The sequence below is a fragment of the Neoarius graeffei genome, chromosome 7 (assembly GCF_027579695.1).
Source record: "Neoarius graeffei isolate fNeoGra1 chromosome 7, fNeoGra1.pri, whole genome shotgun sequence".
NCBI lineage: Eukaryota > Metazoa > Chordata > Actinopteri > Siluriformes > Ariidae > Neoarius > Neoarius graeffei.
Window position 1 is genome coordinate 26,703,054 of NC_083575.1, and position 26,639 is coordinate 26,729,692.

Below are 26,639 nucleotides of genomic sequence, written 5' to 3' on the forward strand. Positions count from 1 at the left end.
AAATGTAAAATGCCAACAGTGGATAGTATATTCTGTTTTTTTGTTTGTATCTTTCTTTCTTTCAGCCTTTAGTGTCAGGTAGTCACAGGATTACTGAGTAAGTCCTCCCATACTGTTACACTGGATGTAGTTTTGGGTCAGAGAAGGCAAGAAAGTCAACTTTATTGTCATCTCATCTCATTATCTCTAGCCGCTTTATCCTTCTACAGGGTCGCAGGCAAGCTGGAGCCTATCCCAGCTGACTACGGGCGAAAGGCGGGGTACACCCTGGACAAGTCGCCAGGTCATCACAGGGCTGACACATAGACACAGACAACCATTCACACTCACATTCACACCTACGGTCAATTAGAGTCACCAGTTAACCTAACCTGCATGTCTTTGGACTGTGGGGGAAACCGGAGCACCCGGAGGAAACCCACGCGGACACGGGGAGAACATGCAAACTCCACACAGAAAGGCCCTCGCCGGCCCCGGGGCTCGAACCCAGGACCTTCTTGCTGTGAGGCGACAGCGCTAACCACTACACCACCGTGCCGCCCGTCAACTTTATTATTATTATTATTATTAAAGTTAGCACTCATTAGTGTAGGAACAGATGCTTTCTACCTTCTGGGTACCACTGAGTCAGCCTGGCATAACAGAGGTCAAAGATGCTGTAATGATTTTCGCTAAATAGTTTCTGTGCCTCATATCTCAAACTGACATTTTGACCAATGGCCAAACCTGATATATAATGTGCAGTGGCTGGTGGCAGTGATTAATTCCCTTTTCCCCTTTTCATACACATACAAACGTTCTCTCTCTCTCTCTCTCTCTCTCTCTCTCTGACCATTTCTCTTTTTTTACTTTGGTCATTTCAAACTTAAAAAAAAAATGTTCCTGTATACTGAGGCATATCAGGTGAAAAATTCAACCCAAATTGCTTGAAACTGCTATCATTGAATTCATATTTGAATGAAAACCACATACTTTTGACAGAATTAAAATATGTTTATCCGTTCTTGAGATATTACAAATCGAAGACTGAAAAAAACAGCTTAATTTTTTAGAAAACTGCCATAATATTATGTATTCGGATCACATGGTCCAAAATGGGCCTTATTAATGAATGAGATCAAATGTTTTTTCTTAATAACTTTTTATTTTTCAAGATATTTACATGGAAATTGGCAGGCACATACAGTATATGGTTGTATACTGAATACAAAGTTGGAAACATTAGTAAAAACTAATTATCCAAATTAGTATTTAATTAGTATTTATGCTAATTAGGTTAAAGCGTTAAATCAGTAAACTCAATAGAAAAGTAATAAAGGATTATTCCTAATATCCTCTTTGTGCTCTGTAGGCCTTTGTATTTCTCAAATGTAGGGCCTACTAGTGTTGATATGAAAGAATATAAATTATTATTTTGATTAAAATTGACAGCTTTCAAGGCTAAACTAAAAAAAAGTGTGATCCACATCCAATAAACACTTCCAACTGATTGAACTGAAATTGATGTTCACATTCTGACTTCTGTTTTTTTTTTAATCTCATTGCAACCACTAAGATCTCAATATTTTTCATCAAAACAACTACAGCTATATTCTAAAATAGTTATTTATTTACATGAATCAGTTTGATTTGAAAAAAAAAATAGGTAAAGCTATGAAAACTCACTTCAGAGTCTCCTGTGAATCATAACATCAAAACTAGCAGATGGAAAATTTTGCTGAATACGTCATCAGAAACAGTGAGAGTGAGAGAACATCTCTATAAAAGTTATGTGATTGATATTCACGAGTAATCCAGTCAGAAACCAATCAGGAGAGACAGAGAAAGACACTGAGGGAGCCTGATCGCTTTCCCGTGACTCAAAAAGCATCATCAGTTTCCCGACGTCACGCGAGCAGAGTGAACTCTGTTGTACCAAATTCAACCTGCTGTTACTCCCAAAGTACTGAACAGAACTTAATGAGATCAATTTCTTTGGAAAGCAGAGATTATAAGCTTTTTAATGATAGTATTGACGATAGAAAATCTTCAAGAGTTAAGCAATGACAGATTTGTAAACTTAAATGAGCGTCTGCATGGACAATTTTCACAGCACGGCTAGCGAGAGTCTGATATGCCTAATATACTGTACCTAATCATACTTTAAAGGAATGGGAGGTGGGTAACAACTATAATTTCACTATAGGAAGCAGTTAATTTTCCATAGAGGTTCAGCAGCCCCAATAAAATATAATATAGGAAGGCCTCCAAACAGCTACCATCTATAATGCATGTCTATCTCATTTTATCTTTACCAAACTCTGGTAGGAGCAGAGGCTCAGCTCCTTCTGTGGGGGATTTTCTTTCTATTTTAAACACTCCATTGGGCTTTTTATCAAAGAAAATTAGAAGACCATGCTGCATGAGATTTTGGTATGACGTCTCGTCACTCTGTGCCAAGACTGGGAAAAACACAACAGCTTAGTTAGTGTAATGTTGTACTTGATTTCAGTTTTCTGACGTAAAATTTGCTCCAAGTTTCCCAGAGCCTTTAATTTCACACCAATATGCATCAGTTCATAAGCATGTACAGTACCAGACAAAAGTTTGGACTCACTTTCTAATTCAGTGGTTAAAAGTCACTTCATGTCATTTCTCTTTACTTAGTTGAGCAGTTATTGATATAATATGGATTACTACAGTTGTGGAAAAGGGCTATTTACTGTATTTTTATTATTTACTATTTACTGTTTGATCTCAAACTCATTGTAGTGAATCCCTGATGTGGGTGGAGTACAGAAGCACAGCAGGCGGGAACTGAAGCTCTTGCATTTTCAGCTTCACTCACATGCTATTTCTATATTTATTTATTGACTCATCCATTCACTCCCACACACACATACTTGCATTCTGGTTGGGAGTCAGCTCTTCTCTGCTTTCCCCCTCGTTTTATGCTCCATCCCTGCAACAAACACACACACACACACGCATTAATTGATACCAGGAGTAATGACTTAGCCACTTACCTTCCCCGACCCCACCACCCATTCACAAACTGCTGCTTGGCCATGCCCCCGTTGCCACATACCCCCACCGCCCGACTCAGTCCAGGGAGCTGTCCGGCCTGAAGCAGACTAACCCCCCCGATGGGATAGGAAATCTGCCACCACCATCTGCGCTCCCGGCCTGTGGACCACCTCGAACTTAAATGGCTGGAGGGCAAGATACCAATGGGTGATCCGGGCATTGGCATCCTTCATGCAGTGGAGCCACTGGAGAGGTGCATGGTCCAAGCAGAGAGTGAAAGGGCACCCCAGCAGGTAGTATAAGAGGGCAAGGACCGCTCACTTGATTGCAAGACACTCCTTCTTGATGGTGCTGTATTTGCTTTCACGCATCGAGGTTTACGACTGATGTACAGCATGGGGAGCTCCTCACCCTCCACCTTCTGGGACAAAACAGCCCCCAGTCCTCTGTTCGATGCGTCAGTCTGCAAAGTAAAGGGGAGAAAGAAGTCAGGGGAGTCCAAAAGTGGCCCCCCACACAGTGCAGCTTTTACCTCAGAGAAAGCCTGTTGACATTGCTTCGTCCACTGGACCGGATCTGGAGCCCCCTGTTTAGTGAGCTTGGTTAATGGACTGGTGACATCCGAATAATTAGGTATAAACCTACGATAATAGCCAGCCAGCCCCAGGAACCATCTCACCTCCCTTTTGGTCTTGGGCCTCAGGCAGGCCGCAATCACTGCAGTCTTGTTAATTTGGGGATGCACCTGCCCATGACTCAAGTGGAACCCCAGATACCGTACTTCCACCTGCCCAATTGCACACTTTTTCGGGTTAGCTGTGAGGCCCACACACCTCAGTGACTTTAGAACAGCCCTCAGATGTTCCAAGTGCCGTGGCCAATCATGGCTGTAGATTATTATATCATCTAGATATGCGGCCACGTAGGCAACGTGAGGGTGGAGGACCCTGTCCATGAGCCACTGGAACATAGCGGGCACCCCAAATAACCCAAAAGGGAGCGTGACAAATTGGTGTAATCCAAACGGTGTGGAAAAGGTCGTTTTCTCTCGGGATAGAGGAGTCAAGGGGATCTGCCAATATCCCTTTGTTAGATCCAGTGTCGAATAAAAGCGAGCAGCGCCTAACCAATCAAGCAACTCATCAATGCGAGGCATTGGGTATGCGCCAAATTTAGACACCGCATTGACTTTTCTATAGTCCACACAGAACCGGACCGACCCGTCGGTCTTGGGAATCAGGACCACTGGGCTGCTCCAGTCACTGTGGGACTCCTCGATTATGCCCATTTTGAGCACGGCCACCTTTTTCTTATGTTCGGACAAGCGGTAAGGGCGGCTACGCACTACCACCCCCGGGGGCGTTTCGATGTGATGTTCTATGAGGTGGGTACGACCGAGAAGGGGCGAGAACACGTCAGAAAATTCCTTTTGCAACTTGGCCACCTCCGTTCACCTCACCTCTTAGTCAACGTCCCCGACTCACCATGTGACCTCGAAGGGCCCTTGCCACTTGGCGATTAATTTAGAACTCGACATGGGCAATAATATGAGTACTTTGTCTCCCAGCGTGAACTCTCTAAGGTGCATGCCCCTGTCATACAGCTGGATTTGACATTCTTGTGCCTGCCGCAGATTCTCCTGGGTTAGGTACGTGAGGGTGTGGAGTTCTGCGCGCAAGTCAAGAACGTACTGAATTTCGTTTTTGCTAGGCGAAGGTCCCTCCTCCCAATTTTCTCGTAGCACATCCAAAATGCCACGCGGCTTACACCCATATAATAATTAAAATGGAGAAAACCCCGTGGAGGCTTGCGGGACCTCTCGTACTGCAAATAACAGGGGCTCGAGCCACTTATCCCAATTACGTGCATCTTCACTTACAAATATCCGGATTGTTTTTCAGGGTTTGGTTAAAAGGCTCCACTAAGCCATCCGTTTGTGGGTGACAGACACTGGTGTGGATAGACTTAATACCCAGTAACCCATACAGTTCGTGCAGTGTGCATGAGCCTTGGTCTGTCAGGATTTCTTTCAGAATCCCGACCTGGGAGAAAATACAGAAGAATGCCTCTTCAATACTGTGTGCTGAGATATTGCGGAGAGGCACTGCTTCCGGATATCAAGTTGCATAGTCCACCAGAACTAAAATAAAGTGATATCCTCGTGCTGACCAATCTAATGGCCCGACGAGATCCATCCCAATTTGCTCAAACGGGGTCTCGATTAAAGGGAGAGGGTGTAAAGGTGCTTTTGGAGTGGCCACGGGCTTTACTAATTGGCATTCACGGCATGCCACACACCACCGACGGACATCCCCACAAATCCCTGGCCAACAGAACTGGGCCATTATTCAGGCTAGTGTTTTATCTTGTCCTAAGTGTCTAGCCATGGGATTAAAATGAGCCGCATGGAATACAAGTTCCCTACGGCTCTTTGGGATTAATAATTGCGTTATTCGTTCCCCAGTTTGAGTGTCCCGCATCACTCGGTACAATCTATCTTTAATAATAGCAAAATAAGGGAAGGCCGGTGTCGCACTTGGCTGAAGAGTTTGACCATTGATTACTCTCACTTGGTCAAATGCATGTTGCAGAGTCTCGTCTCACAACTGCTCGAATGGGAAATCCTCAAGGGAGTCCCCGAGACAGGGAGGAGGAGCAGGCTGCTCCTCACTCTGACGCAGTGCTGATGTAGACGGCTCTGTGACAGCTTCTGCAGACAATGCCACACTGGGATCTTCCCGTGACCTACTAGTGCCAGACCCACTACATGTTAAATATTCCATCAGCTTTTTAGACCCAGGCCAATCAGTACCCAAAATCAAGGAGTGGGTGAGAGAGGGAGGAGGAGCGGGCTGCTCCTTACTCTGACGTGGTGCTGATGTAGACGGCTCTGTGACAGCTTCTCCAGACAACGCCACACCAGGATCTTCCTGTGACCTCCTAGTGCCAGACCCACTACGTGTTAAATATTCCATCAGCTTTTTAAACTCGGGCCAATTAGTACCCAAAATCAACAAGTGGGTGAGACAAGGATTAACCGCTGCCTTTATTCTATGCATTTGGCCCTGGAATAGAATATGGACAGACACTAAGAGATAATTGTGAACATCCCTGTGCACACACAACACTTTCACTGCTTGTGCTCTCCCCAATGCCTCACCTTGTACCAGGTGTTGGTGAATTGAGGTCTGATTACAGCCAGAATCCACCAAAGCATGATATGTATCCCCTTGAACACTTACCGGTATGCGATATGTTCTGACCCGATCGGGGGCGGTCTCTGGCATGTTGGGGAGCCGGATCACAGCTTCCACCTCCCTTGCAGAGCCCTGATTCTGGAGATGCTCCAGCTCCCCGCCGCGCCAGCATACCGGCCCAGGCTTTCCCTCTGCACTGGTATTATGGGCATCACTCACCTGAAGGGGGAAGGACACAGACATGGAAGAGGGATACAGGAGGACACCACAGGTGCGAGAGGCTGGCTGGGGAGGAGTCGGCCCCCACCTCCGCGGTGGGGGAATGGGGTGAGAGAGGGGGAGAGAAGAGAAACGAGGAGAGGTGCCTTCATCTCGTCCGCCTGTCATTGGAACCACTGCCAGATGGTCCTCCGCCAACTCGATGGCTCGCTGGAGCAACGCCAGGCGGTGACACTGGACCCATTCTGCTGTTCCTTCCAGAAGCCGAGAGATGAACTGTTCCAGTGCCACCAGGTTGATGATCCTGTTGGCGTCGCCGTCTTCCGCCCTCAGCCACCGCCGGCAGGCGTCCCGGAGTTGTTGGCCAAATGCGAACAGTTGGCCGACCTCCTCCAGTGTCAGCTTCCAGAACTGCTGGCGATGTTGTTCCGGGGAGCGGCTGACCTGCTGCAAAATGGCCCTCTTGAGGTCGGAGTAGTTGAGCCGGCAGGGAGCTGCTCGATTGGCCACCCCCACGCTTGGGCCGCTTGCTCGAAGAGAGCGATGAAGGTTTTGGGCTCATCATGCGGGCCCATCTTCATGAGGGTGATGTGAGGGGAGTCCATGGTGGTAATGGTGGATGCCCCTGCCAACGCCAGCAGATTCCGGAACGCCTGGTGATCTTTCCACTACGCCAGCATCAAGACTTCAAAGCGTTGCTCTTGGTCCTTCCGGAGGGCAGTCAGCACTTGATGCTGGTTCTGCTGGGCAGCAGTGAGGGCATGGACGAGCTCCATAAATGTGGAGGACTCCATGGGGCGGTTCCCTTCCGTACTCATCCTGGGTTTCGGCACCACTGTACACTGTAGTGAGTTCCTGATGTGGGTGGAGTACAGAAACACAGAAGGCGGGAACTGAAGTTCTTGCAAACTTTATATATATATATATATATATATATATATATATATATATAAAATATATATATTGTGAGATATATTGTGAGATAGATATATATATATATATATATATATATATATATATATAAAATAGAGAGAGAGAGAGAGAGCTTTACAGCTTCACTCACGTGCTATTTCTATATTTATTTATTTATTTATTGACTCATCCATTCACTCCCACACATACATACATGCATTCTGGTTGGGAGTCAGCTCTTTTCTGCTTTCCCCCTCCTTTTATGCTCCATCCCTGCAACACACACACACACACACACACATATCCATATTAATTGACACCAGGTGTAATGACTTGGCCACTTACCTTCCCCGACCCCGCCCTCCATTCACAAACTGCTGCTTGGCCACACCTCCATTGCCACACTCATTAAGAAGGCAGGAAATTGCACTAATTAACTTTTGACAAGACACCTGTTAATTGAAAAGCATTCCAGGTGACTACCTCATGAAGCTGGTTAAGATAACGCCAATAGTGTACAAAGCATCAAGGTAAATGGTGGCTACTTTGAAGACTCTAAAATATCAAAAAATATTTTGTTGTTTTGAACAATTTTTTGTTTACTGCATAATTCCATACATGTTCCAGATGTTATTGCATAATTTGATGTCTTCAGTATTGTTTTGCAATGTAGAAAATCATCAAAATACAGAAAAACCTCTGAATGAGGAGGTGTGTCCAAACTTTGGACTGGTCCTGTTGTTTTAACAAAAAAATCATTTGAGTTGTGCTGTTAAACTCACAGGATAGTCCAGTCATGCAGTCCTTAATCTCATAACCAAATAAATAATTTGTAGCAGGTACAGAATGATATTATTAAAGATGGTTTATAAATAAGCTCAAACATTTTGGGAGTTGAGTGGTTTTCTGTCTGTTGGTACTTATGATATGTGTTGTACTTATTAAGCATTAATTCAGCAGTTTTAACCTGCAATGATCTCATACAGCACTGTTTTTTGTTTTTTTTTAATTAAACACAGCGGCATATTGCAGCGTAAGTACACCACCCAAGAATGGCGGGATCACCAACAGGACGAAAGAGCGGCTGGGCAGCCGGATTCAGTACTACTGTAACGCAGGCTACAGGCTTATTGGTCAGCACAACGCCACATGCCGACTGCATCAGAACGGACTTTATCAATGGGATGCCCCCCCTCCACTTTGTCAAGGTAGCTTCCTCTTATTCTGGTTCTTTCTTAGCCCTAACCTGATCATCTTTATCTCACCGGCGACAGAGTAAGCGGGGCAAGGTATTGTAATCAGTTTGTTTGTTTGTGTGTCTGTCTGTTAACAATCTAGCGTCTAGACCAGGGGTGTCCAAACTGATCCATAAAGGGCCGTGTGGCTGCAGGTTTTCATTCCAGCCATGCAGCAGCACACCTGACTTGGCTCATTCAATCAACTGAACTGTCTTCACATAGTCAAATACTTGCAGCCACACCCACCCTTGATTAAAGGGTGGGTGTGTCAGTTGATTGAATAAGCCAAATCAGGGTGCTGCTGCATGGCTGGAATGAAAACCTGCAGCCACACGGCCCTTTATGGATCAGTTTGGACACCCCTGGTCTAGACGGTTGCGCCGATTGACTTCAAATTTTCAGGGTAGGTCAAACTCAAGGTCACAGGGCTGTAACCTGAAAACGGTAGATGGTAAAGAGATATTTACCCTTATCAACTTCTAGGAAGTGCCATGGGGCTTTCATTTGGCACCATGATCTTTGACCTTGAGTGACCTTGAAAGGTCAAACTCCAGGTCACGAATTTTCATAGGGCTGTAACTTGAAAACGGTTGATGGCAGACAGATATTTACCCTTATCAGCTTATAGGAAGTGGCATACGGACTTTCGTTTGGCACCAAGACCTTTAACTTTGAATGACTTTGAAATGTCAAACTCAAGGTCATGGATTCTCATAGGGCTATAACCTGACAGCTGATGATGGAGAAATATTACCATTATCAACATATAGGTATGAAATAAGTGCTGCTGGGTGAGGTTTGTTTTGCCTGGCAGCACTTGTCTTGATCACTGTTTTCACCTGTGACTAGTTGGTTTCAGCTTGTCCTGTAATTTATGCAATTTGAGCTGATGTACAAAAAAGTCCCTGCTTTTTATCTTGAGTTTCAATGAAGCTTTGAATGTTTTCTAGTGGTATTCCTGATATTCTGACAGGTTGTCATTTTCTGGATTATGACCCCACCCTGACCAGTTCTGAACCTGAAAGATGGATTTGTCTATCTTAACCTTGTCTACAGGCAATAAAATATGCATACGTCCCCTCTAATTAATTTGTGATCCTGTTCCTTGGCTCAGCTACCTTTCTTGTAAAGCCTTATTGTAGATGACAGTATCTACAATCTCTTGGGCCATCCCATTACATCCTTCAATGAAAAAACACTTGCTGAGATCATGAGTGTCATTCATCTGAGAGTTGGCTGTAATGTCAAGATTGAGACAGAAATATGAACTGTGCCTGAGCCTGTCTTAATTGTATTGTCCATGCTTCTCTGTTGATCATGTTTACTTTAATCTTCAGTCTGGGTGACAGTGTCCTTCCCTCATTTCCTCTTGCTTTCTGGTCATGCAGTCTTCCCTGTCCGCTTTTGCAGAAACGGTCATTCTCCAAGCCACTGTCACTGTGTTTAATTATTACGGAAAGGACAAGCTAGCGGAAAAAAGGTTATATATTTGCATAAAGGTTGGAGATGGTTGAAATTTATGCAGAGTTAATTATTTCATGCGATTCTTATGAGTGCAAACTTGGGGGGGTTGTAATTGCCTGCATAGAGATTAGTGAGAAAAAGTGTAGCTTATGTGGAAATGCATGTACATACACACAGAGAGAGACAGACACTCACCCTCACAGCTGGCTGGCTACAGGGAATTATAATGGAAGTGGTCTTCCCATTATTGCATTTAGTTCCGTCCTGACATGGTTGTAATCATTAATTGTCTGGAGATGGGTTTTATTATCAATCAAAACAATACCATATTCAACATATTTTGGAGAAAATAACTGGCTAAAACAGTATGTATGTAACATGGACAATTTACAGTGGTGTTTGAAAGTTTGTGAACCCTTCAGAATTTTCTATATTTCTGCATAAATACAACCTAAAACATCATCAGATTTTCACGTAAGTCCTAAAAGTAGATAAAAAGAACCCAGTTAAACAAATGAGACAAAAAATATTATACAACCCCGATTCCAAAAAAGTTGGGACAACGTACAAATTGTTAATAAAAACGGAATGCAATAATTTACAAATCTCAAAAACTGATATTGTATTCACAATAGAACATAGACAACATATCAAATGTCGAAAGTGAGACATTTTGAAATTTCATGCCAAATATTGGCTCATTTGAAATTTCATGACAGCAACACATCTCAAAGTTGGAACGGGGCAATAAGAGGCTGGAAAAGTTAAAGGTACAAAAAAGGAACAGCTGGAAGACCAAATTGCAACTCATTAGGTCAATTGGCAATAGGTCATTAACATGACTGGGTATAAAAAGAGCATCTTGGAGTGGCAGCGGCTCTCAGAAGTAAAGATGGGAAGAGGATCACCAATCCCCCTAATTCTGTGCCGACAAATAGTGGAGCAATATCAGAAAGGAGTTCGACAGTGTAAAATTGCAAAGAGTTTGAACATATCATCATCTACAGTGCATAATATCATCAAAAGATTCAGAGAATCTGGAAGAATCTCTGTGCGTAAGGGTCAAGGCCGGAAAACCATACTGGGTGCCCGTGATCTTCGGGCCCTTAGACGGCACTGCATCACATACAGGCATGCTTCTGTATTGGAAATCACAAAATGGGCTCAGGAATATTTCCAGAGAATATTATCTGTGAACACAATTCACGGTGCCATCTGCCATTGCCAGCTAAAACTCTATAGTTCAAAGAAGAAGGCATATCTAAACATGATCCAGAAGCGCAGACGTCTTCTCTGGGCCAAGGCTCATTTAAAATGGACTGTGGCAAAGTGGAAAACTGTTCTGTGGTCAGACGAATCAAAATTTGAAGTTCTTTATGGAAATCAGGGACGCCGTGTCATTTGGACTAAAGAGGAGAAGGACGACCCAAGTTGTTATCAGCGCTCAGTTCAGAAGCCTGCATCTCTGATGGTATGGGGTTGCATTAGTGCATGTGGCATGGGCAGCTTACACATCTGGAAAGACACCATCAATGCTGAAAGGTATATCCAGGTTCTAGAGCAACATATGCTCCCATCCAGATGATGTCTCTTTCAGGGAAGACCTTGCATTTTCCAACATGACAATGCCAAACCACATACTGCATCAATTACAGCATCATGGCTGCGTAGAAGAAGGGTCCGGGTACTGAACTGGCCAGCCTGCAGTCCAGATCTTTCACCCATAGAAAACATTTGGCGCATCATAAAATGGAAGATACGACAAAAAAGACGTAAGACAGTTGAACAACTAGAATCCTACATTAGACAAGAATGGGTTAACATTCCTATCCCTAAACTTGAGCAACTTGTCTCCTCAGTCCCCAGACGTTTACAGACTGCTGTAAAGAGAAAAGGGGATGTCTCACAGTGGTAAACATGGCCTTGTCCCAACTTATTTGAGATGTGTTGTTGTCATGAAATTTAAAATCACCTAATTTTTCTCTTTAAATGGTACATTTTCTCAGTTTAAACATTTGATATGTCATCTATGTTCTATTCTGAATAAAATATGGAATTTTGAAACTTCCACATCATTGCATTCCGTTTTTCTTTACAATTTGTACTTTGTCCCAACTTTTTTGGAATCGGGTTTGTACCTGGTCATTTATTTATTGAGGAAAATGATCCAATATTACATATCTGTGAGTGGCAAAAGTATGTGAACCTTTGCTTTCAGTATCTGGTGTGACGCCCTTGTGCAGCAATAACTGCAACTAAATGTTTCCGGTAACTGTTGATCAGTCCTGCACACCGGCTTGGAGGAATTTTAGCCCGTTCCTCCATACAGAACAGCTTCAACTCTGGGATGTTGGTGGGTTTCCTCACATGAACTGCTCGCTTCAGGTTCTTCCACAACATTTCGATTGGATTAAGGTCAGGACTTTGACTTGGCCATTCCAAAACATTAACTTTATTCTTCTTTAACCATTCTTTGGTAGAATGACTTGTGTGCTTCGGGTCATTGTCTTGCTGCATGACCCACCTTCTCTTGAGATTCAGCTCATGGACAGATGTCCTGACATTTTCCTTTAGAATTCGCTGGTATAATTCAGAATTCATTGTTCCATCAATGATGGCAAGCCATCCTGGCCCAGATGCAGCAAAACAGGCCAAACCATGATACTACCACCACCATGTTTCACAGATGGGATAAGGTTGTTATGCTGGAATGCAGTGTTTTCCTTTCTCCAAATATAACGCTTCTCATTTAAACCAAAAAGTTCTATTTTAGTCTCATCTGTCCACAAAACATTTTTCCAACAGCCTTCTGGCTTGTCCACATGATCTTTAGCAAACTACAGCTGAGCAGCAATGTTCTTTTTGGAGAGCAGTGGCTTTCTCCTCGCAACCCTGCCATGCACAGTATTGTTGTTCAGTGTTCTCTTGATGATGGGCTCATTAACATTAGCCAATGTGAGAGAGAGGCCTTCAGTTGCTTAGAAGTTACCCTGGGGTCCTTTGTGACCTTGCCGACTATTACATGCCTTGCTCTTGGAGTGATCTTTGTTGGTCTACCACTCCTGGGGAAGGTAACAATGGTCTTGAATTTCCTCCATTTGTACACAACCTGTCTGACCATGGATTGGTGGAGTCCAAACTCTTTAGAGATGGTTTTGTAACCTTTTCCAGCAAGATGAGCATCAACAATGCTTTTTCTGCGGTCCTCAGAAATCTCCTCCTTTGTTCATGCCATGATACACTTCCACAAACATGTGTTGTGAAGATCAGACTTTGATAGATCCCTGTTCTTTAAATAAAACAGGGTGCCCACTCACACCTGATTGTCATCTCATTGATTGAAAACACCTGACTCTAATTTCACCTTCAAATTAACTGCTAATCCTAGAGGTTCACATACTTTTGCCACTCACAGATATGTAATATTGGATCATTTTTCTCAATAAATAAATGATCAAGTATAATATTTTTGTCTCATTTGTTTAACTGGGTTCTCTTTATCTACTTTTAGGACTTGTGTGAAAATCTGATGATGATTTTGGTCATATTTATGCGGAAATATAGAAAATTCTAAAGGGTTCACAAACTTTCAAGCACCACTGTACCAAATGTGCTTACATTTAAATAGGGACCTAGAAATAGTGCAGAATCTTGAACACTAAATATTCAAGATATTGAACATTTTCTTTATTTGCTTTAAATAATTCAGAATTCTAAAGTTTCCCTTTAAGTTCCAATAAAAAATGTATAATTGTGCCAACATATGTGGAAGAGTGTGTGTGTGTGTGTGTGTGTGTGTGTGTACAGAGTTGTGGTCAGAAGTTTGCATACAGTGACATGAATGTCATCTTGGATATGAATGTCATGGCAATATTTGGGTTTTCAATAATTTTTTTGAACTGTTTTCTGTGGTAGAATGATTAATTGTACAGCATACATCTTTAATAAAAAAAAACACTAGAATTTGGTGCACAAGTTTAAATTTTCTTTGGGTTTTCTGAAATCAACACAGGGTCAAAATTATATACACATGGTCAAAAACTGACATACTCTTACTTAGATTATTAATTCAGAGGTGCTGAAACTTCCAAAATTTCTCTTATCTTGCCAAGGCCGAGGTCTCTTAACTTCCTGTTAGTGATCATGATTGACTACAGCTGATGGGCACAAAGAAGCTTAATAAAAAGGGTTTGATTACAACACTCATTGGATTGACCAACACACAGTAAAATGGGAAAGTCCAAGGAGCTCAGTGCAGTTTTGAGAAAGAGGATCACAGATATACACAACTCCGGAATGTCTCTTGGAGCCATTTCTAAACAACTGCAAATTCCAAGATCAGTTCAAACAATTGTAAATTCCTGGGAGGTGTAGTCACTTTGCCAAACCACTTTGCTTCAAGAAAACCCAAACTGTCACTCTCAGCTGAAAGGAAATTGATTTTGATGGTCAGGAACAACTTGCGAACCACCATGGCACAGCCCTGCCATGAACTGGAAGCTGATGGATCACTGTCTACAGTTCAGATCACCATGGCCTAAGGCTACATCCACACGACAACGGCAACGAGATGTTATTTAAAAATATATCGCGTGCAAATGGGCAACGATCAGTAAAATATCAGGTCCATATGGCAACGCAACGCTTGCTGAAAACGATGCAATACACATGCCACACCTCTAGGGGCGCTGTAAGACGGTCCCTTCGGAGACACCAGAACAATAGAAGAAGGATGCATGCGCATAAACTATTATGCGCGAGACTTCATATTAGCCACAAAGTCAGGAAAATCTGTTCGTAAAATTACATTATAATGACCAAATACAATGAAAAGTATTTTTCCAGTCTCACCTGTGAAAGGTAATCCCATGTGATCTCGTTTGGACGGTAAACCTGTTGGTACAGTTAAACGCAGCACATGAATCTTTATTCTCCGCTTTGACCTATCCAATATGGCGATGAGGATGACGTATGATTCTACGCGGAAGGCGGCGTCTTTAATGGTCCGGAATAAATTGAATGCTACACGTTGATGGATTAATTTGCTCTTCTACGCCCTTTTTGAGGAATGTATTGTAGGACTTAAACCATCATCTGAAGAGGTGAGATCGCACCTTTTTTTCCCTATTTTTGCTGGCTGGATTGACTCTGCCCTAAGGGCAGAGTCTCTCTCTCTCTCTCTCTCTCTCTCACTTTGTACCATTACACAATAAATATTCACAGTGAAAATTTTTTGTAAGCACATTTCATGAACCAAGTTATAGGATTTGTTGACAATTCGCATCGAGTTCGTTACACTTCTACCCGGCGTGAAGCACTCACAGTCGTGTGGTTGTGACGTCATCGTAAACAAATCCGTTCTACTCATCCAGACGACTTCACAACGGCAACGTTGCCAGATCTTTCCACTCTGGAACCCGTTCTCAAAAAGATTGCGTTTTGGGCACCCAAAACGCCGGTGCCGTGTGGACGCCAGGCCTAAACGATAAGCAATTGTATCAGAGTCACCTGAATCCGTTGCCGTGTGGACAGGGCCTAAGAGGCTGCTATCCAAGAAATAACCCCCTGCTCCAAAATTAACACCTTCAAGCTTAACTAAAGTTTGAAGCTGACTGCATGAACAAAGAAAAAGCCTGGCACATCTTGTGGGGTGTTCCTGGTATGCAGTGGTTAGTACCTACCAAATGTGGTCCAAAAAATGACAACCAGAGAACCAACGACAGGGTAATGGGTGTCGAAGGCTCACTGATTCGTATGGGGGACGAAAGCTATCCCCTATGGTCCAATCCCACAGAAGAGCCACTGTAGCACAAACTGCTGAAAAAGTTAATGCTGGCTACAACAAGAAAGATGTCAGCATTAACTTTTTCAGTAGTTTTCAGCAGCGAACCAGTGAAAATGTTTTCAACACGAGAAAATAAACTTCATAGCTTCGCATCGCTGTGTAACATTCTTTATCATATTTGGATATATCCACAAAAAATATGCAAGTTAATTAAAAGAATTTTAATTCTGAACCAGTTCACTGTTTTGACAACACACGTCGAGTCAGTGGGAAAACACTGGGAGTGACGTCATTGGAGTGAAATATGAGATCCTTATATGCAGCGCTCGAAACTAACGGTGTCCCGACGTCCCGGGGACCATAAAAAATGTCATCGGGACACAAAATTATCATATCTGGGACAATCCCGGGACAATGGAAAAAAATAGATCTAGAAAAAAAGTTATACATTAATATTATTTACAAAGCCGTAACACATACGTAGACATTCACCTAATTTGTCAATTTTAATTTTAAAACGTTAACAGCGAAAAATACATTAGTAGCTACACTTTCGATGCACCTGCATCCGTAGGCTACAGAGCAGCGCATTCTGTTCTAGAATCTTCGGCCGGAGTCCGCATTATATGGACTTGGAATGGAATTGCTACCGCACACGCTGCACCGACTCTTGCCAGAACAAAAATGCTGAAGTGGTTGAAGCGGACCGACCGCGGGGAAGAAACTGAAAGCCCAGACATAACGTCTCCGGGACCTTCAGGATCCAAAGTGTCATCGCCTGGTCTGCAGGCAACGCTAGCAACTGAATGAACTGAATGAACACTGTTAGACACGTTATAACATACAACAGGAATGATGTGGATGATATTGACGGAAGATACCGTTCAACAGAATAAGTGAGTTTTCTTGGTGTCTTTCTAGTTCAGAAAGTTTAATCAGTCAGCAGCACAACTAGGCTCGGACCTGCTGCCACTATGCTGATGTTGCTAACATTTGCACCCGGCAGCGAAAGTTCATAAAATGGATAACGGAAAGTTCATAAAAATGGATAACGGAAAGTTCATAAAAATGGATAACGGAAAGTTCATAAAATGGATAACGGAAAGTTCATAAAAATGGATAACGGAAAGTTCATAAAATGGATAACGGAAAGTTCATAAAATGGATAACGGAAAGTTCATAAAATGGATAACGGAAAGTTCATAAAATGGATAACGGAAAGTTCATAAAAATGGATAACGGAAAGTTCATAAAATGGATAACGGAAAGTTCATAAAATGGATAACGGAAAGTTCATAAAAATGGATAACGGAAAGTTCATAAAAATGGATAACGGAAAGTTCATAAAATGGATAACGGAAAGTTCATAAAATGGATAACGGAAAGTTCATAAAATGGATAACGGAAAGTTCATAAAATGGATAACGGAAAGTTCATAAAAATGGATAACGGAAAGTTCATAAAATGGATAACGGAAAGTTCATAAAAATGGATAACGGAAAGTTCATAAAATGGATAACGGAAAGTTCATAAAAATGGATAACGGAAAGTTCATAAAATGGATAACGGTAATGGATAACGGAAAGTTCATAAAATGGATAACGGAAAGTTCATAAAAATGGATAACGGAAAGTTCATAAAATGGATAACGGTAATGGATAACGGAAAGTTCATAAAAATGGATAACGGAAAGTTCATAAAAATGGATAACGGTAATGGTGAAAATTATAAGTTGGCCTTATAAGTGGCAACAGATGTTCAAGGTATAAGTAGATGAAATGAACATACAGTAAAAGGGGTCTTATTTTCAACTAAAGTGTACTGCAGATGTAGGGAGTTGAAACATTTTCTGAATGAGCTAGTTGGCCCCTTTAAATAAACGGGTATCTATTCATACAGTGAGATCGCCAAAGTTTAATAAACTGAAAATGCAATAACTGTAATTTTGAAGTAGATGATGTATAGGACATGTGTCACTTGTGTCTTGTGACCAGGGCTGGAGTGGGCCCTGTTTTCAGTCCGGGAGTTTAATTCACATTCAGGCCACTTTGAAATGGAGGAGGAATTTGAGTACATTAAAAAAGATAAAACAAATAACTGTTCTTTCACAATGCTTTTTATTTGGTTTAAATTCAGGTAGTGACAATGTATGTTGTTCGTCGTTCTCTGCATTACTTTAGGGTTAATAAAACTTCCATTACGCGGTAGTTTAATGACCACAAACGTAATGCAGAGACCGACGAACGATTTCATCTAGTATGAGACGGGGCTCCACTTAAAATTGGATGGTGTGTGGCCGCGTGTCTAATCCGCATATACATTTATTTGTGTCACCAACATGTCCCAAAGTTCCTTCGTGAAAATATTTGAAAACACATCCAAAGGACATGCATCTTCAGAAATCGGCATCTTTGGCCCGGGTGTGGGAATGAACTTTTACGTCAGGGGCGAAATCCAGCTGACTGCCACTCCAAATAGCAAAGCAGCGAGTATGGCTGATTGTTTCACGTTATTTAAGATGAATTACACAACACATTTTTAGTCACATAGTCTTAAAATAACGAAAGCACCCATCTCGCGTGCATTTGAACCAATGCTTGTGCATTACATGCCACATACGCCTCGAAAATAATGGCAAATCAACAATGCTGGGTACTCAGCAACCGGCAGATAAAGCGCGAGGGCGCATTAGGCAACTCAAAAATGGTTAAATGAAATGTAGACTAAAGCAAGTGTTCGATTCTGCTTAGAATATTGGCATACGCATACACCTCTTCTAAGTTATATATTTAACAACAATTATTTAACATCAAATATGACTTCTAGGCCTATGTGTTCATAACCACAATGTGCGCACGCCTGTGGAAATGCACGGTGTGACAGCGAGATGAAATAGGCTGGATGAGGAAATAACGCGCAACAGCACATTTGGGACCTGTTCATCTAAAATTGTTAATAACTGGGATCTAAAGCAATGTCCGGTTCTTCTTAGAATTAAGACATACACCACATCTATACCGTGTAAATTGCGAGATTTCACATGACAGCAAAAAGCTGAATTGACATCGCAAACTATCGACACATTATAGGCCTAGCATAGACTGATAAAATCGACAAACAGGGTTATCATACTCCATATCTTTCGTAACCTACCAGCTGGTCTTGAGAACATATCTGTCAATTTGACACATTTTGCTGCCACTTCCTTCCTTTTTTTAAGCTCCGCCCTTTCGGTTCCACCTGGCCTCTTTCTGCCCTCCATCACTGACGCGCGCTGTTTCGCGCCAATGTTGTTTAAGTTCCCCGCAATACAGAGGAGGAGTCTTGGACCAAACCAACTGCAATAGAGGGGAGGGGAGAATTTCCTTATTTGGTAGCGCCTATTTAATCTGCTGCGATGCTGTCGGCGTCTGGGCTGCCATGTGAAAATGCAGAGTGCAGTTGAATTGATGATTAATGCAAGAATAAGATCAGTGACCAAAATTAGTGAAAATTATTTTCCCCATGCTCCAAGCAGGCCACCATTGATGGTTTGGGCCGGGGATGGTCCCGGCTAAATATAGGGCCACCCCGGCATTGCTTGTGACTTATTGTAAAAATGATATAAAGGGTTCAAAATCACATAGTTACAAATATAATAGTAACTTCATATGATAATATTAACCACTGGTTATTTCAGAGAGGAAAAAAATGGGGACACTATTGCTTCCATTCGGGACAATACAACACAGAATTCGGGACCACTGGGGGACACAAAGAAAAAAAGTTAATTTCGAGCCCTGCTTATATGTACAGCACACTTTTTCAGTGCAATAAAAACATGTATTCTATTCCTTTCCAGCAGGTTCCATTCATTTGGTTTGATAGCATGCAATATTGTTTGCATATCGCTTATTCTATGTGTATTACATGACTCTTCCCAGTGAAGAATGAGCGTTGGATATGGTTTACGATATGGTATGGTTGTCAAGACAACATGATGTCACATCTCAGAGATGTAAAACTTCCATGCTAGAGAGTGACTGTGACAATTTGTAAACAAACATGGCTGCCAGGTTTGCTTAGTTAAATACAGAAGATTTTGAGAGAATTTTGAAAGAGAAAGACATACTGAACATCTGAAAGGAATGTGTATGTATATATGTATGTATAATAATAATAATAATGGCGGGGGCGGCACGGTGGTGTAGTGGTTAGCGCTGTCGCCTCACAGCAAGAAGGTCCTGGGTTCGAGCCCTGGGGCCGGCGAGGGCCTTTCTGTGTGGAGTTTGCATGTTCTCCCCGTGTCCGCGTGGGTTTCCTCCGGGTGCTCCGGTTTTCCCCACAGTCCAAAGACATGCAGGTTAGGTTAACTGGTGACTCTAAATTGACTGTAGGTGTGAATGTGAGTGTGAATGGTTGTCTGTGTCTATGTGTCAGCCCTGTGATGACCTGGCGACTTGTCCAGGGTGTACCCCGCCTTTCGCCCGTAGTCAGCTGGGATAGGCTCCAGCTTGCCTGCGACCCTGTAGAAGGATAAAGTGGCTAGAGATAATGAGATGAGATGAATGAATAATGGCGGGCGGCACGGTGGTGTAGTGGTTAGCGCTGTCGCCTCACAGCAAGAAGGTCCTGGGTTCGAGCCCCGGGGCTGGCGAGGGCCTTTCTGTGTGGACTTTGCATGTTCTCCCCGTGTCTGCGTGGGTTTCCTCTGGGTGCTCCGGTTTCCCCCACAGTCCAAAGACATGCAGGTTAGGTTAACTGGTGACTCTAAATTGACCGTAGGTGTGAATGTGAGTGTGAATGGTTGTCTGTGTCTATGTGTCAGCCCTGTGATGACCTGGCGACTTGTCCAGGGTGTACCCCGCCTTTTGCCCGTAGTCAGCTGGGATAGGCTCCAGCTTGCCTGCGACCCTGTAGAAGGATAAAGCGGCTAGAGATAATGAGATGAGATGAGATAATAATGGCTTTTTTGTGGTATATCCGATATGCTCTTCTTTGACTCGTTCAATATCATGCAAGCAATGGCATGGAGTATATCTGACATACCACTCAACACCAGCCAATATTATTTCAATATGTCACTCAAATCTGTGATGCACTTCCCAGTAAAACACTTATGTCCATATAATATGAATAAATAAATATAAGCATCAATTTGTTTCAGGACATTTAATCTCAACAAAATCACAAGCTTGCTTTGCTCAAGAAGCTTGAAACTGATGTTTCAAGCAGGGACAGCCATTATGGGTAATTACTGAAAGGTACTATTCAAAGGATTGGAGGTTATGGCATTTGATATTCTTCCCTGATTTCAGAGCAAGTGCACAAAGCCAGAACATGACATACTTAAAGCCAATCATTTCTTTAAACAGCAAGAACAATTCATTGCAGTCAGTGCAAAAGTCAATGAAGCCAAGGCAAGGACTTGAGACACGATTATTTATTTATTTTTGTTCCTTTTATGGCCTTTATAGGATCCGATCTGCCACAGTATCATTTTTAATTGATGCCATCACTTTTCCCCTCAGCAGATGAAACATCTGTTTGCCTGTGTGCATCTTCAATTTTTATCTCAGACCTGACCACACTTTCTAATTAAGTTTAGTTATGCATCAAGCAGATGTAGTGTGCAGTAATTTGTTGAACTTTGCATTTCTCACTTGTCACTTATTTGTGCACAGCATGGGTGAATGAATGAGTAGATGTATACTTAAGACCTTTTTTTGTATACTTGAGACAAAAAGTATAATATTTTTGTCTCATTTGTTTAACTGGGTTCTCTTTATCTACTTTTAGGACTTGTGTGAAAATCTGATGTTTTAGGTCATATTTATGCAGAAATGTCAATTCTAAAGGGTTCACAAACTCTCAAGCACCACTGTCCATACATATATACATACATTGATACTATAGAAGAATGGATGGAAACTGTTTCACCATTCGTCACTAATCGATTCAAATGCATTCTCTATTTTAAAATTACTGGGGATTTTGCTGTACATCTTGATTTGCCAATATGAGTAACACTGTTCTGTTTCATTTGGCAGCCGTCCTCCACTGCACTGTAACAATGTACTGTGTTTCAATTGGCAGCAATATCATGTGGTGTCCCAGAAAGCCTGGGCAATGGCTCCTTCCATGGGCTACAGTACACCGTGGGCAGCACAGTGCGGTATGAATGTGATGAGGGCTTTTGGGCCGAGAATACCACCCTGCTGTCTGCTGTTTGCCTTGAGGATGGCACCTGGAGCAATGCAGCTCGTCCTCCTCACTGCTTACGTGAGCCTCTTCCTCCTTTTTTTTTTTCCATCTCTATGCCAACAGCATGTTCAAATTTCAACCACTTATGCTTGTCTGAACTCCATCCTCTGCATCTGAGAATAGTGTAGGGCAGGTAATTGGCCAAAATGACTGATAATAACTTGATTTTTACTCGTTTGGTACTAAAACCAGATAAATGCTATGATGGGGCATGTCCCTTTCCTACTTTTCCATCATTCGAACTGGAATTAGCAATGGCCTCTGGAGGTAATATGCCTGGAAGCTGATAATGGATGCACCTATTGCAGTACAAGGTCAGCGGTCATTAAAACTGATGTTTATAGAAAGCAAAAAGGCTGCACTTGTTTTTCTTTTAGACTGCCATGAAATCATTTTATTTGGTAACTGCATTATTATTTATGGGAAGTGATTTTTTTTTTTTTCCATAAAGGTGCCAGTTTGGACATGCCAAAGAATCTTGAAAGTTTAAAAATAACTTTTGGGTGCCATCTTGCCCTGTTGTGCTGTAAATCTCGTGTGCCATCTAATCAATATTAAGTGCAGAACTCTTACTTCATCAAAATCAAAACTCCACTTGTTTAAGTTAGAAGAACGAATAATTCGGTCTTGCATCAGTCTCTATTAAAAAAATAAATGCATCCAGGTTAATGTAGTTGTGTATTTGAGAGAACTCTTCAGAACTGTGAAATAGATAAAAATTTCTGCTTTCTGAGAATGATGTTCAGATACATTGAGGTCCATAAGTATTTGGACAGCAGTACAGTTTTTGCAATTTTGCCTCTGTACACCATCACATTGAATTTGAAATTAAGTAATCATGATGTGATTGAAGCATCGAATTTCAGCTTTACTTCAAAACATACTGCATTAACCGTTTAGGAATTGAGCCTTTTTTTTTTTTTTTAAACATAGTCCACACTCCATTTTCACAGGCTCAGAAGTAATTGGATAATTGGCTGATAAATCATTTGGAGTTAATTCCAAGTGTTGAATTTGCATTTGGCAGTTGTTCATGTATACAGTCCGAAGAGGAGTCGATGCAAGTGAAGGCCATAATTACACAAAATGAACCTATCAGAGACATAGCAGAAACTTTAGGAGTGGCCATATCAACAATTCGGTACATTCTTATAAAGGAGGAATGCACTGGTGAGCTTGGCAACAGAAAAAGGCCTGGAAGACCACAGAAGACACCTAAAGTGGATAATCATCAAATTCTTTCCTTGGTGAAGAAAAAACACTTCACAACATATAGCCAAGTCAAGAATATTCTCGAGAAGGTAGGCCTATCGTTGTCAATGTCTACAATCAAGAGACATCTTCTTGAACGTAAATACAGAGGTTCTACCTCAAGATGCAAACCATTGGTAGCACTCAAGAACAGAAAGGCCAGACTAGATACTGGAAAGCCTGTCCGGTTCTAGAACAAGATTCTTTGGACAGATGAAACCAAGATTAGCTTGTACGAAAATTATGGGAAGAGAAGAGTCTGGAGAAGGAAAGAAAGGGCTCATGATCCAAACGATAACCACATCATCTGTCAAACATGGTGGACATGGGCATGAATGGCTTCCAATGTAACTGGGTCACAAGTGTTTATTGATGATATGACTGCTGATAGAAGTAGCAGGATGAATTCTGAAGTGTCTAGAGCTGCATTTTCTGCTCAGGTTTAGTCAGGTTCTGCAAAACTGATAAGACGGTGCTTGACATTACAGATGGATAATGACACAAAACATACTGACAAAGCATCTCAAGGGAGGAAACTCAGCATTTGGTGATGTCTGTGGGTTCCAGACTTCAAGAGGCCATTGACGGCAAAGGATGTGTATCCAAGTATCAAAAATGATGCTTATATTTATAATTATTAGATTGTCCAATTGCTTTGAGCCTATGGAGGGAATGTGTAAAAATGGCTGCAGTTCTTAAATGTTTAATGCAATAGCTTTGTTAAACCCTTTGAAGTAAGGCTGAACGTCTACACTTGAATCACATCCTGATGGCCTCGTTTCAAATCCATCGTGGTGATGCACAGAGGCAAAATTACGAAAAGCATCACTGTCCAAATACTTATGGACCTGACTGTATGTAACATCGTTCACAGGCATGCCTTTTTTTCAATTCATGAGCTTTCCTATTAATACTTTCTTGGCTTTATCCTGCAGCGATTCAGTGTCCCACCATCGAGAGTATGCTTTCAGAAAACATGGTATGGCGCCTAATCTCAGGCATGCTGAATGAACTCAACTCTCAGATAATGTTAAGCTGCATTCCTGGCTACTACCTGGGGGGACAAAGAACTATCAAGTGTTTAGCAAATGCAACCTGGGAAGGACTGGAGGGAAAGTCGACTTGCAAGAGTAAGCATACACTGCCCTAATGCACATACGTATGCACTCTTCCACACACTACACTCTCTGACACATCCAGAGCAATTCATTTCAAAACCCAAATCGAGGTGCATTTTGTACACGTCCAATTAACGTAATCCATCAGTTGCTTGGTAACTTCTTTTTATCCCTACATCACTGGAACAGGGCCATCATTGGACCACCACAACAGTACAACTGTTATAGCAAGACAAGACAAATGTGTGACCAAAGAAAAGTGGCTCTCTTTTGCTTTAACGTTTTGCTACCATGGTTCAGGGAGTCGCTGCAAATCTAGTTATTCCAACAGATCACCTTTATTCAAGGATGACACATTTTATCCTTAAGGAAGTGATTTCTTCCAGGATAGCATCCCTATCCACAGGATACAAGGGCCCACTGAATGGTTTGATGTATGAAAATTATGCAAATCTTTTGCTATGACCTTTGCAGTCACGAGGTATCAGTTCTAGCAGAATCTATTACAAGGTGCTGGCCTGAGAACTTTTCATGGCTGAACACCTTATTAAGACGCTTTGTTGTTCCTTGCTGTAATTTGTCCCTCATCTACATATCTGTTTACACCTTCGAGACCAGCATGCCACTGATTGCATCTTCAGCAGAATGCACTGGAGCTAATTCGAGGTCGGAGAATGAATGTAAAGAGAAACATAAAGTATTATGGCAAACAACTTGATATTGCTAATAAGGGAAAGACGCATGATTGTATCCTTTAACAAACGTTAAAATGTGTTTGGACTATACAAGTATTGTGTTGAATGTAAACTAATATTGCTATGGTGTGGTACAGAGCACTGTTACAACTTCAGAAGTTCAAATGAATGGAAGCATAAAAAAAGACCTGACTATAGATAGACACATGTCTAATAATGAAAATTATGAAAGTGTTCTTCCTTTTGGTATTTACTGCATCTGCATTATATTAAGCCAGTGGCAGAAGATTTGAAATCATGGTTGTTTTTCTTTTCCAGTAAATACAAAATGCACCAACCATGGAGCTTATAATAGTTTTCCCTTTCCTCTGTATGTACACAGAGGTCATGATAAGCATGAATAGCAGTTAGGGTTAGCTCTCACCATTACACTTCCTGACTGTGAATTGTCATTTGCAGTTATCTCCTGTGGGGAGTTGCCTTCTCCTCCTAATGGCAAAAAGATGGGTACACTGACTACCTTTGGTGCCACAGCCATCTTCATGTGTAATACAGGCTACACGCTAGTTGGCTCGCACGTGCGGGAGTGTCAGGCCAATGGCCTCTGGAGTGGAGTGGAGACTAAATGTCTGGGTAAGAGAATCCTATCTGTGCAAGCATCAACATTTCAAAGGTATAGTTAGGATTTAATGGCACACTGAAGGAGTTCAAAAGCTGCTCCCTGGAGAATAACTATTATTCTATCCACATTCACTGGATATGAGCAATCGCATGCCCTGATTTGTTACTCTACTACTAGGCTATCAGCTCATATATTATGAGTCGAAAATGGTGGAGCGATTTGCTGAACCAACTGAGGACAAAATAAAAACTCCACTCGAAAACAAAACCCCCCAAAATTACAAAAAAAGCAACAAAATATGTAATGAAAGTGGGCGGCATGGTGGTGTAGTGGTTAGCGCTGTTGTCTCACAGCAAAAAGGTCCAGGTTCGAGCCCCGTGGCCGGTGAGGGCCTTTCGTGCGGAGTTTGCATGTTCTCCCCGTGTCCGCGTGGGTTTCCTCCGGGTGCTCCGGTTTCCCCCACAGTCCAAAGACATGCAGGTTAGGTTAACTGATGACTCTAAATTGACCATAGGTGTGAATGGGTGTCTATGTGTCGGCCCTGTGATGACCTGGCGACTTGTCCAGGGTGTACCCCGCCTTTCGCCTGTAGTCAGCTGGGATAGACTCCAGCTTGCCTGCAACCCTGTAGAACAGGATAAAGTGGCTAGAGATAATGAGATGAGATGTAATGAAAGTATTTGATGGGAAGAATGTGGCTTTTTTAAAATAATAATAATAATTATTATTATTATTATTATTATTATAGCATTTTTCACAAATTTCTACTGTCATTTCACCGGTTTGTTCACATTCTTCATCTTTAAGCATTAAAATTTGTTGAATATTTTTAGACTGGTTCAAAAGCTCAAAGAAGTTTGAAAATTACAGAACTGAAATGTCCAAGGAA

At 42.0% G+C, this 26,639-nt stretch overlaps 1 protein-coding gene across 1 annotated transcript in view; it reads left to right on the plus strand.

Annotated features, from left to right (window-relative positions):
- csmd1a (CUB and Sushi multiple domains 1a) overlaps positions 1 to 26,639 on the plus strand; it is an 800,422-nt gene that overhangs the window by 699,398 nt on the left and 74,385 nt on the right. The window contains exons 48-51 of the mRNA XM_060924925.1: positions 8,354 to 8,542; positions 21,897 to 22,082; positions 24,251 to 24,445; positions 25,588 to 25,761. Of these exons, the coding sequence (XP_060780908.1) occupies positions 8,354 to 8,542; positions 21,897 to 22,082; positions 24,251 to 24,445; positions 25,588 to 25,761 (744 nt within the window). The remainder of the gene's footprint in view (positions 1 to 8,353; positions 8,543 to 21,896; positions 22,083 to 24,250; positions 24,446 to 25,587; positions 25,762 to 26,639) is intronic.